Below are 13,398 nucleotides of genomic sequence, written 5' to 3' on the forward strand. Positions count from 1 at the left end.
CTGAAATATATTTAATAAAAATAATGTATAATATAATATAGATAAGATAATAATATTTTATTTGCGTAATATAATTTTTATTTGCAAAACATGTAGTATACTCATTATCTGATTGTAAAAAATAAATTTTTTCTATATATTGGATATAAATATTAATTTTCGTTTTATAAATATACAGCACAAATTATTGCGAAAAGTTTTCAGAAATGTTTCACATTTCATCTGCAACAATTTTAAAAGGATTCTGTAAAATGTTACAACATAAAGAATTCTGTAATGTGTCATATGAATATTACATAAAAGAGCTTGCAAAATATTACATGAAATATATTTCAGTAGAAATATTTTTAAAATCTATCCTATGCAATAAATTGAAAAACATTCAAACAGAATAAAAAATCATTATAATATTAAACTGACATTAAAATGGCTGCCAAATGTTTACTAATTAAAAATCACTTTTTGATCAATTATGATTCAACATCATTTTTATGTTATCGTGATTTGTTCTACTTTAATTGCAATAAATTTTTTTATATGAATGACTTATTTTGCTTTAATTGCAAACAATTTTTGTATGAATAATGATATTGTGTAGAAATTGCAGATAATGATATTTTAATAGTGATTATTATATGTATACATTTATATATATAATGTGATCAATCAATCAAAACAGTGGCGATATAATTACATTTTTAAGAAATATTTTAAATTTATTTCAATAACCTTTGTAATCTCTAAACAGACCATAAAACATTTAATAAATTTTAAGTACTTCAGAAATATTTAAATATATGTTTAATACTTAAACAATACTTAAATTCATTATGTCGACATAATAAATTTAAATATATTATTTAAATATTAATTAAATACATATTTAAATGTCTTTTTTGAAATACTATAGAAATGTCTATAAATGTCTATAAATCTCTATAAATGTTTTATATATTAATATTTATATTGATCTTTATACATGTATAATAATGTATGTGTATATATATATATATATATATATAAACAATGCAACAATAAATCATGCGTTCCTGTTTTCTTTTTTCTTTTTTTATTGTATATCATCCTTTAGTGAAAATAAAAACTGGAATGTAAGTTGAATGTAAGAGGAGAGTAACAGAAATGTAAATTAATAAACTTCTAGAAAGAAAAAAATTGAAATAAAACGTAAAAGAGTTAAATATTTACATTTTTTTATGTTTCATTGTCTTAATTTTTGCTTCTTTTATGGTTTTGTCTCTCTCCTATTCGACATATGCTCCAATTTTTCTTTTTGTCGGGGTTTTTAAATCGATGTAAATTATTGTGTTTTATGGCTGTCTCTAAAGACATGGCAATGTCAAAGATCATCTGTAATGGTACACATAATTATTGGTATATAGGTATCATTGAGTTTTCTCACATCAAGGTTGTATTTCTTATAGAAGAATACACAATAATTTATTAGGCCTAGTAATATAATAATTAATATAAAAGAAATATAATTAATATAAAAGAAATATAATTAATATAAAAAAGAGAAAGATATTAAATTTTCAATCATATATTTTTATCAACTACTTATATTATAAATACTACCTGATTATTGATGAAGGCTTACCGTCACATTATATCAAAAATCTATATTAATTCTTTTCAATTGAACTTCTTGCACTATTCATTTTTTTTCTTTTTCTCTCCAACGAGGAACTGCACAAGAAATTCAAGACTTTTTTCAGCAGTATATTCAGGAATTACGTTTATATTCTAGACTATTCTAACTTTAGGCTACAGTTCACGTGACGTGTATATTCTATAATAAAAGTGCATATCAGAATTATTTGGCGTGACAGGAATGATCTCTATCAAAAACCGTAGAATGTATGAATAGGGTTTCTGATAGATTCCTGTGTTATTTCTATTGTTATCTAGATCTCTGTTACACGCTTAATCGGGTTTAATAACATCCGTAGTGAAATTGGCCAATCATAGCTGTTCCTCGGAAGAATGGAACGACTCTGATTGACCTGTTTCATAACTACGGATATTATTAAAGGTCTCTTTTACTAACCTCGGTTAAGTTAACTGATGATTACCTGAGGCTCATTTAAGGCCTAGTTTTACAACTCATCTTTAATTTTTAACCAAGATTTAACTTATTTTAATCTTGGTTGAAAAGTTAACCATGAATCATAAGACTGGGCCTAAATGAATCCCGTATAACCGTAAATGTACTGTAGTCACTATTCTCTCACATTGTGCAAGTTACAACTCCTATACATTGCCCAACTAAAAAAAAATAAACTGCGTTTCAAGGCCGTGGTCTGATTCATACTGGCAACACTCATGTGCATCATTTGTCTTTCACATTTAACAAACAACAAGAATAAAATGATTTTTAAATGATCAAAATTTACTGCCAGTGCTGAAAATATAAAGTATACGTAATATAAACTGTAGATTTTTAGCGCTGGTAGTGAATTTTGAAACACGGCGTAGGATCATTCGTATATATGTGCACGATTGATCTGCCACACACGCGTAAAAAGCGCATTCCCCACTTGCTACACTGAATACGGAGCAACTGCGATTATATGGGCCGTGTCGCCTACGCCGTCTTACGGCACACATTCCTACGCCATAATCCGTTTTCTGGGATGCATTGATTTTTGCTTTGCAAGCGATAATTCACGCCCGATTAATTCTCATAAGCATCTTCTATTACGAATTAATGAATTGTATTGCTAATAAACGAGAAATTCGATGATGTCGGATAAATTTTTTGGCACAAATGCGGAACTACTTCGCACTTCAGCGCGTAAGGTTACACTTAAAGACAACCATTTAGATATATAAAGCCCCCACTAGAACTACCGCTCGGCCATTCTGCATGTCTTCTCTCAACGGTGCGGATCTCGCTTATATACGCCTTAGGCAACGCTGGCTATTGTCTCCGGAATTCTCAGGAAGGCAGGAGGCCATTAATTTAATTGAAAAGAAGAAACCTCAGGCGTCTTTATTGTTGGAACGATCGACTAGGCGCAAGTTATACAGGTTGGTGTATTCGATACTTAAATCAATACTTAGTTGTATGATGGGGCGAACTAGAATAGTTCCTACTTATGGAAGTGTGACGCAATTATCCGCGGTCACGAGAGACATTCGCGATCGGCCGCGAGAGATTGAGATGGGCAAGCCAAGCCATACGGAACAATTGACTAGCTGGATCACTAACGTGCGTCAGAAGAAGTTAAAGTGCCATAGGAGCCCCAAACGTGATTTCCATATGGAAGCCGTGTTGACTCACGCGCTACACAAGGCGGAGTATGAGTTGCGGGCTAAGCAGTTATCAAGGATAGCTCGTTGGCAGCGTTTGCGAAAGCATCTCCTCAAGGACGTGGAATATGGCAGTTGCGGCCTGTATAATACAACTGAACGAGAATTCGAGAGATGTGGCCATCATCCTGACTCGAGGAACATGAATTTCTGGCGGGATAACTTGTGCGAAGATCTTAGCAGCATAGTGGACTTTCTTCAGCAGCTGAGTACAATCAAATCATCCGTACAGCGGTGACTAGGCCTAGAGAGTACACGGTCTTATTTCCACAGATAATGATTGAAACATTATATCTGAAGATATGAAAATCTACAAAAAAACTCTCAATTGTATTTTCAAGTTCACTCAAGTAGCTTATTTGAGTGAAAGCAAATACGTCAGCAAATGTTCCGCATTAACTTCTAATAAGAGAATGCATTTAATCAACTACAACACTCTACAACAAATGCTGATATGACGATCTGTGGATGGATGTCTATCTTCTGCTTGTTTTTTCTCTGTCTCACTGAAGCAGTACAGGAATGTTTGACTTACGAACCAATCTATTCTAGTATGGAGCTATGTTCTAATATCAGCAAGCAACCTCGATGTATCCAGAAGATGCCAAATAATCCTGCAGCATTATGGCAATTTTTTGCAGTCTCATTGTTACTAGTATATATCTAGATATTTTTTACTTGCAGTCTCACCGTTTGAGATGGCGGACGCAGGTGGAAAAAAAGGATAGGGAAAAAGAGAGATAAGAGAGTTGCTGTAATACAGGTGCAGACCTTGGGATTTTGTACGCATACACACATCTGCCTTCCTACCTGTCATCAATTTGGTTTGTAAACTGTATCGAAACCAAAGTATTTTCACTATTTAGAGTTTGTCTGCTAATATAATATATTTAACATGTGTATAATTAAAGCAAAATACTGATAAAAAACAGAAAAGAAGAAAAATTTTCACATTATTTTAGACATACTTTTAAGTTTGTAAAAAATTTGTAAATTCATATATATATATTATAAGACTGCCTTTCATTGTGATAATAATTCTATTAGTGTGTAGCATTTATAACTCTTCTTGATCCTGAATAGTATAACAAATATTTAATCCTTTGATAGAACTATAACATATATACTATACATATATATTATAACATATATACTTGACTTTTCTTTTATTTAAATGCTAATTTTTTTTATTAAGAAAAATACATATATTTGCATATTTATATATTTTTTTATATTTGTATTATCATATTTTTTGTAATGGCTGATGTTTTGATTGCAAAAACTTGACTATAATGTAACTTAACTTTTATACAGTATTTTTATTACAATGTTTAGTGTATTATATATGTATTATATATGTAAAAAAATATAGTGTACCATCGAAGGATTAATCAAATTTTTTTAATTATAACGCATTTTTTATGTTTATTAAATTGTGAATTAATTCTAAAATTTTATATATCAAGTAACCTACCAAGGCTCAATATTGATGAATTTTTTCTCATATTTCTAATATACTTTATACTGTTTAGGATCAAGGTAAACGAAGACAAAGGATCTCGATTATTGTAAACTATTGTGATACTTTTAATTTTATATGAAATACATTTGTAAGTAAAACTGTGATACAATTTAGATAAGAAGATGAAGTAAGGAGTGTAAGATAAATAAATACATTTTTGCAAGTAACAACGTAGAACTATTCTTCTTCAACTTTTCTATTCACTAATTTATTAATACATCAATTCTTTTCAGTCTGGCATAGACATCATAGAAAATTCACCTTATTACGCGAATGAAGCTATCAATATATGGATGATGTCGTCGTTATCGTTGGCTTAGGAAACCTATAAGATTGCAGCAAGCGAAAAAAAGAACCCAAAGAGAGTATATCTGTCTTAAGTGAATGGGAAGGAAAAAATCTGTTTCTAGAGGCTGGTTGACTTGGCGCACAAATTATCTTTTGCACGAATCGTCATGATACCGAACTCTCTGCGTGATGACTACAACGATGAGAAATGAAGTTTCATGCAGTCAACTTCCATTCCCCCGATCGATCGTTTCCCTAGATCCAGAATAAATTCATTTTCGTTGAATAACATAGGCTAATGATGAAGAGAACCGTTATCTTAAGGTCGCAGGTACTTCAAGTAAGGTAATTCGGCATGCGAATAACCTATTAGAGTTATCGGAAGTTTTCCTGTTTGTAAAGTTTCCATGTTTATGCTTGTTCTGCGTTGTCCTAATAATGTGTTCATAGATCTACACATCTTCGGCCATGCCGAGACCAGGATAGGACGTTAACATGTATGTTTTAGATGTTCAGAAAGTATAAGAAACGTTTGGAGGATATACCGATGACTTAGCAAGTGAAGGAAAAATTGTCTATGTAAAAACAGTATATGCGCAAGAATTATATATTATGTGTAAGAAGTGGCGGAAAGAAGTGATTAGGTTTTTTGACTTGGTAATGTTGGTTTCAATTGAAGTAGAAATTTTATTTCATTTCTAGTCATCTTGCATCTTAATATCTTTTTACAAACATAATTTATATCAATTAAACGGATTAATGTCAAAAAATCTAAAGATCCGAAGATCTAAGAACTTGGAAACTGACTATCCTGAAACTAGGAGGAATCCATGTATACGTCTGGAAATTTTTACTAGCCAAAGCTTTCGAAGTCGATATTTAGAGAATTGAAAAAGAATCTTGATATCTTCATCGAAATCCCAATCTTAGCCGACCAGTTTAAGGATTTAAATCTGTACCAGCAATGAATTGCACACGAAGAAAAAATTATACATAAAATAAGATGAAAAAATATTTTTATTTAAAAGAGCACAAACAACACAACACAAATAGCAAGAGTGATAAATCAACATCAATTGAAAGGAATTTTCTATTATGGTAAAACCTGGCTAAGTAAAATTTATATCTATATATTTGAATTTTTGATCAAATTGTTTATCTGATAATTTAAGGTGTGTTACATAGTAAATTATCTTAGTTCAGTACTTTCATTTTAATAATTAAATATTTACATGGTAACAAAGTATTGAACTTTTTTCTCAATAATATCCCTAGTAGCAAGCTGATATCATTTTGTCATTTTGACGACAAAAATGATAACGAAATGACGTAGTTTTGCTAGAGATAATTTTATATTGGAATTTTTGTGGAGATAAATAGAGAGATATAAAATGGGGGGAGGGAGAGGGAAGGGGAGGTACAAATGAGACAAATCTTTTTGATTGACAGACAGCTGCGTGTGTTTGGAAGATTTCTCATCCTATTCGACCGAACTGAGGATCTGTGGTCTTTAAGTGAGATTGGTATACCAAAATATAAAATGCAATCTATTGAACGTGACTATATCGTGAAGATTTGATGGATGGCTTAAGATAATGAAAATGAGAGTAAATCTATTGGAGCGTAACTAGTTATCGTTCCTTATATCGTATAATTCCTATATCATATTTGTAATATAATTTACATATTGCATTTTGCTTTGTTCGGTTCTTTTTATGTTTTACATAGCAGGCTGCAGAACGAAAGAACTAGATCTAAATCTTTCTAGATCTAAATCTTTAGATTAGATAAACGTCCCCGACCGATCATTATCTGCACAGTTCTAATTCGACAACGTATCGACGACCACAATTGGTGATCATCAGGGGATACCACTGGATTTGTATGAAAACGATAAAGGTAACAAGAGAAGAAAGAAGATCATTATTTGATCCTTGTACTTTGTGCCTTGTGTATACAAATATAGACGAGGGGAGGGGGGGGGGAGGAAAAAAAACAATGTTTTTATGAGTCACAGGAAGACGCTGTTTTGCACAATGATAATGAAGAAAAATGTACTTGGAGGATATTTCAAGATTACCAGATATATAATCGATATCACATATGATATAATAATATTCTGCTGATGTCTTTCGATTACTTTGGCAAGATGTAATTTCTGAATCCGCACAAAGCAAGCTTGCACGAGACTTCTGCAAGGACGCGCCGAGCATACGTATGAATTTGCAAATCTCGGATGACATAAGTTTAAAAATACAAAATTTAAATATCTAATTATCAACACAAAAGGCTAAAGATAATATTTCAGTAATTTAACAATTTTAGAATTTGAAGCTCACACGGATCATTCAAGGATCTATAAATATTTAAAAATCTAAAAAGCCAAAGAGTTTTAGATAATACTTTTCAAATCACTTTTGTCTTCATCATTAATTTAATTATAATGGAATTATTTTATTGCAATTTGCGTATAAATTCCAAATTTTTATTTTGTAGAAGAAATCGCAACACTTTATCTATTACGGAACTACCTTATATCAAAAGAAACTAGGGACACTTTATGAAAAATCCATCTAAATAGTAATAAATCTGACATTTCCTAACTTGAAAAGAGAAAAAGACGCATTATTTTTAGAAGACATTGATTTTAAAAGTTTTTAGAGAGAAAGAGATAGAGAGAGAAGTATAATATTTCATTACAATATTACACAAATAATTCATTACAAGACATGTAATAATTCATACAATTGTCAGTATATAGATTTCTAACAGGTTTTTTCATCTTTTAGTTAGACCATCTATGGGAAGTATATAGTAAGGATGACAAAATATTACAAATAGTAGGGAGGGAAAGATCAAATATTACTTTATTTTTTCACAGAAAGCTGTCATTTGAATCACGACATTTGTTATACACAAAATATTGTAATCATGGAATGAGTAGGATGATTCAATCATTTAAGACACAATATAATGTGATATGTCGTGTTTCTATGGAAACAGGAAATATATGAAAATTGATATACTACTTGGAAAGAGAGAGAAAATGATGCAAAAAAATTAAAGTTCAATTTAGTGGAAAGTTCTTAACAAGTTGTGTCGCTAAAATGTATTTTTAACAAGGATTTGATCTCTTAAAGAGATAAGGCTTTAGGTTTTGTAACAAAAAGAGCAAAATTGAAAAATACAATTTTCCCAAAGAGGATAAAAATTATGAAGTTTGGTATAAATTATATGGATTCGTTCAGTCTAATATTACAGACTGAAATAAGAATTTCGAGCTTTAATAGAATTTTAATAGAATTAATGGAATTTGAAAAGAAGATGAAATAATTATGATATAATTAAAAGGAAGATAATAATAGCATATGACTCGATAAAATATACTAATTTATTAAGAAAGATAAGCAGTGATAGAGGTAAGAAGCAACTGCTAAATTTGCCAGGTAACGATTTAAAAAATCTTGTTATCATGTTTTTTTTCATTGTTTAATTATTGAACGTTGAAAAATTAACGTTGGTTTTTCTAAACAACTATTTAATTATTGAATGTTAAAGGATTAGCAATCCACTTTCTTAAAAATTTACTAAATCTCATTGTGAGATATTTAATTATTCCCCCCCCCCCCCCCAACTAACGCTAAATAGTCATAGAAAGTTCGATTCGTATTTTTATACGCCGAATATGCCGGAACAGTAAAAGAATTGTCACAGAATGTGCAAATGTCGAGATTGCTTTTACTTTCCGTAAATATTTCGGAATATTCTGCAATACTGTTGAAATGTTTTCTGAGATAGGAACCTTTTATGAATATTTCAAGAATATTTAGCGTTAGCTAATATTCTTGATTTAACATTTACGATAATTAAAAATTTGAAAATTAATTTTATATCAATTTTTTTAATATTAGGTATAAGAAAAAGTTCATGGCGTTTTTCCCGTTAGATATAACGAGAAAAATGCCACGAACATTTTCCCACACCTAATATACATTTCTAGATTGGATTTATTGAATTAATCAAGTCATTAACTAGATAAATCAAAATCAATTTCAATTTTTTATTTTGCTATAGTATGTTTGTTATACTTAGCATTTGATAAATCTGGACTATTTTAACATATCTTTAATAAAATATATTTATGTTTTTTTTTCTATATTTTATAAATATATATTTACGGCTCCTGAGTAAATCATCTATGATAATGATCATTCAAAAGCCTTAAGAATTTTAGAAGAGAGTAATGCTTGTATATAAAGTAATCCTCTGTTCCTCGTCGTCATAAATATACTTTTAACTTATACTTTTTTTTGACCTGAAAAAGTTGGATTTCGTTTCCTTTTTTGCTTGTGAGATTTTATTATGTTATCGACCAAAGAATTTTGGACGTGAATCATCCGTTTCTTTAAAATTTTTCCTAATAACGAAGTGTTTTAGAGAGGTACAATAATGTTCAACCATGTAATGATTTACTGTCGACCTTCGAATTCGATGCTGGTCTTAAAATATTTGCTCGACTGTGCAAATGTATCAATTTGGTGCTCAGTTTCTCTTGCTGTTGCTACATTCGAAATCTTAAAGACTCGTCTCTAGACATACGAGACTTGCTTATCACAAAAAGGATCATCACGGGATTTCATCGCAGAAGATCATCGTGAGACTTTGATGCAGAAGAGGACCACATTATGGGATTCTATCGTAGAAGAGGATCATCGTAAAATTCCATTGCAGAAGAGGACCATCGTGAAAGAACTTCATCATCACAAAATTTTATAAAAAGAATCATCGCGGAATTTCATCACAGAAGATCATCGTGGGATCCTTGTGCAGAAGAGGATCACATTATGGGATTTTGTCGCAGAAGAAGATCATCACGGAATTTTGTTATATAAGATCATCATAGAATTCCATTACAAAAAGATCACAAACCTTTATCACAAAAAGGATCATCACGGGATTTCATCGCAGATTATCGTGGGATCTTGAAGCAGAAGACGATCATATCATGGGATTCTGTCACAGAAGAGGATTATCACCGAATTTCGTCATACAAGATCATCGTAGAATTCCATTGTAGAAGAGGACCATCGTGACAGATCATCACAGAATTTTATCATAAAAAGAATCATCGCGGGATTTCATCGCAGAAGATCATCATGGGATCTTGATGCAGAAGAGGATTATCACAGAATTTTGTTATATAAGATCATTATAGAATTCCATTACAAAAAGATCACAAACCTTTATCACAAAAAGGATCATCACGGGATTTCATCGCAGATCATCGTGGGACTTTGATGCAGAAGAGGATCACATCACGGGATTCTGTCACAGAAAATTATCACGGGATTTCGTCATACAAAATCATCATAGAATTCTGTTGTAGAAAAGAATCATCGTGAAAAATCATCACAGAATTTTATCAAAAAGGATCATCGCGGGATTTCATCGCAGATTATCATGGGATCTTGAAGCAGAGGACGATTACATCATGAGATTTTGTCGCAGAAGAGGATTATCACCAAATTTCGTCATACAAGATCATCATAGAATTCTGTTGCAGAAGAGAATCATCGTGAAAAGTCATCATAGAACTTTATCACAAAAAGATCATCGCGGGATTTCATCGCAGATTATCGTGGGATCTTGAAGCAGAAGACGATTACATCATGGGATTCTGTTGCAGAAGACGATTACATCATGGAATTTTGTTGCAGAAGAGAATTATCACCGAACTTCGTCATACAAGATCATCGTAGAATTCCATTGTAGAAGAGGACCATCGTGCTAGATCATCACAGAACTTTATTATAAAAAGAATCATCGCGGGATTTCATTGCAGAAGATCATCCTGGGATCTTGATGCAGAAGAGGATCACATCATAGGATTTTGTCGCAGAAGAGGATTATCACAGAATTTTGTATTTTATATAAGATCATTATAGAATTCCATTACAAAAAGATCACAAACCTTTATCACAAAAAGGATCATCACGGGATTTCATCGCATAAGATCATCGTAGGGCCTTGTAGAAGAGGATCACATCACAGAATTCTGTCGCAGAAAATTATCACGGGATTTCGTCATACAAAATCATCATAGAATTCTGTTATAGAAAAGAATCATCGTGAAAAATCATCACAGAACTTTATCAAAAAGGATCATCGCGGGATTTCATCGCAGATTATCATGAGATCTTGAAGCAGAAGACGATTACATCATGAGATTTTGTCGCAGAAGAAGATTATTACCGAATTTCGTCATACAAGATCATCATGGGATTCTGTTGCAGAAGAAGACCATCGTGAAAAATCATCACAGAATTTTATCATAAAAAGGATCATCGCGGAATTTCATCACAAAAGATCATCGTGGGACCTTGCAGAAGAGGATCACATTATGGGATTCTGTCGCAAGAGGATCATCATAGAACTTTATCACAAAAAGGATCATCGCGAGATTCTGTCGCAAAAGAGGATTATCACGGAATTTCATACAAGATCATAGAATTCCATTACAAGAGAAAGATCATCACAGAACTTTATCACAAAAAAGATCGTTGCGGGATTTCATCGCCGAAGATCATCGTGGGACTATTTGTTGCAGAAGAAGATAATCGTCATGGGATTCTGTCGCAGAAGAGGATAATCACGCGATTTCATCATAAGATCATCATAAAATTCTATTGCAGAAGAAATCATCACAGAACTTTACAAAAATGATTATCGCGAAATTTCGTAGAAGAGGATCATCGCGATATTCTCACAGAAAAAAATTAATGAAATTTTATAGCAAAAGAGGATCACCGCGAAACTTCGTTGCAGAAAAAAATTATTATAAGATTTTATTATAGAAGAGAATCATCTAAAGGATCTTAATCATGTCTCGATTGCACACTCAATCATAGAAACTGGATGCAGGAACTTTTTAGTCTTAAGCTAGGAGTAGCTCGTGTCCAATCGAACCACATGTCCAATCGAATTATTACGGAACTCTGTCGTAGAAGAAGGCTTTCATGGTTTCCATCATGGAAGAAGATTAATGTAGAAGATCTTATTGCAAAAGAGAATCATCGCAGAATTTCATCGCGGAAGAAGATTATTGCACGACTTTGTCACAACATCAATATCGTTCGACTTCATTGCAGATGGGGATTGTTGTGGAACTACACTGTTAAAAATGTAATCATGAACTTCTTTTACATGTAAATGAAGTTCGTGTTTATGAACGAAATTGAAAGTAATAATTTAACTAAAAATTAAATTACAGTAGTTACTTAAATTTAATGAACGTGTGCATTAAATTTATGAAATTTAATATACTTTTAATAAAATTTTATGAATATTTCATAAATTTTTATGAAAAATACATTAAATTTTATGTATATGTACACAAATACTTTTTAATTATAAATACATTAAATTTATAATGTCATGGAATTAAGTTCAAATTGTGTAACTTAAAAGTTAATGAAGTTTAAGAACATTTCTAACAGTGTACATTATAAACGCAAGATTATCTCAGTATTTTATTCTAAAGAAGATTATTGCTGAATTGATCACAAAATTATTATGAAACTGTTATACATATATGTCATATAATATATTTATTGAGTGCATTTAGGGAGATGTATTAACATTTATTTGTATCATTCTATCTTTTGTTTTACATCTAATAAACGATGAAGATAGAACACTCTCCCTGAGCACACTTATTGTGTCATGTATGAATCATTTGATCTTTATCTTTTTTTTTTATAAAACTACACTTCATTTTGAAATGAAATCGTGATAAGACTATTAGCGTATAAGAAAGTGCAAAACTACGTCATGGATAAAAATCAACGAGTTTTGAAAAAGAGAATTATTTTGAATATACATATATTGTAGAAGAATTTACAAAAAAAGATTATTCGGCTTTGTCAAAAATCATAGTATTATTGTAGATGAAGATCACTGTACTGCTTTGTTGTAAAATAGAATATCATGATATTCAAATAGAAATCATAAGAATTTTAACATTCTATAAAGTATATATAATCTTTGATGAAATTAGAACCTTCGATATCATTGACATGATTAATTTTGTGGATAAAATTTGCTATTACAATCAAATTTTATTTTAAATCGAAATTTGAATCTTAATGAGATTTCCAACAAATTTTAATGTCATGAAATTTAGACTTTAGACTTGTATTATTATAGAATAGAAGAAATATAGTCAATATTGTTGACTCTAGTAATGAATCTTTTGT

At 30.9% G+C, this 13,398-nt stretch overlaps 2 protein-coding genes, 1 long non-coding RNA gene and 1 pseudogene across 15 annotated transcripts in view; 3 read left to right on the forward strand and 1 right to left on the reverse strand.

Annotated features, from left to right (window-relative positions):
* The window catches only part of LOC108690610 (ubiquitin carboxyl-terminal hydrolase 45), an 18,705-nt gene extending 16,161 nt beyond the window's left edge, over positions 1-2,544 (reverse strand). For 6 of the 13 annotated variants that reach the window (XR_001931904.1, XM_018197992.1, XM_018197991.1 and 3 more), the window contains exons 1-3: positions 2,069-2,544; positions 1,619-1,810; positions 1,207-1,368 (exon numbers count right to left, since the gene is read on the reverse strand). The gene's annotated coding sequence lies outside the window, so the exon portion shown is untranslated. The remainder of the gene's footprint in view (positions 1-1,206; positions 1,369-1,618; positions 1,811-2,068) is intronic. The other 7 variants (XM_018197996.1, XM_018197995.1, XM_018197993.1 and 4 more) reach the window with 2 other exon arrangements.
* A 344-nt stretch (positions 2,545-2,888) lies between these two features.
* Positions 2,889-7,783, forward strand: LOC108690614. The gene is made up of 6 exons (XR_001931905.1): positions 2,889-3,051; positions 4,018-4,157; positions 5,089-6,241; positions 6,593-7,042; positions 7,161-7,358; positions 7,640-7,783. It is a non-coding gene; the product is annotated as an uncharacterized LOC108690614 (long non-coding RNA).
* On the forward strand, positions 3,060-4,011 carry LOC108690612. The gene has a single exon (XM_018197997.1). It carries the CDS (start codon positions 3,089-3,091, stop codon positions 3,569-3,571), a length of 483 nt encoding a protein of 160 aa, XP_018053486.1. The 5' UTR covers positions 3,060-3,088; the 3' UTR covers positions 3,572-4,011.
* Positions 7,784-9,313: 1,530 nt separating the features above from the next.
* On the forward strand, positions 9,314-12,395 carry LOC108690613 (annotated as a pseudogene).
* The last annotated feature ends 1,003 nt before the right edge of the window (positions 12,396-13,398 follow it).

Source organism: Atta colombica, unplaced genomic scaffold (genome assembly GCF_001594045.1).
Source record: "Atta colombica isolate Treedump-2 unplaced genomic scaffold, Acol1.0 scaffold332, whole genome shotgun sequence".
Taxonomy (NCBI): Eukaryota; Metazoa; Arthropoda; class Insecta; order Hymenoptera; family Formicidae; genus Atta; species Atta colombica.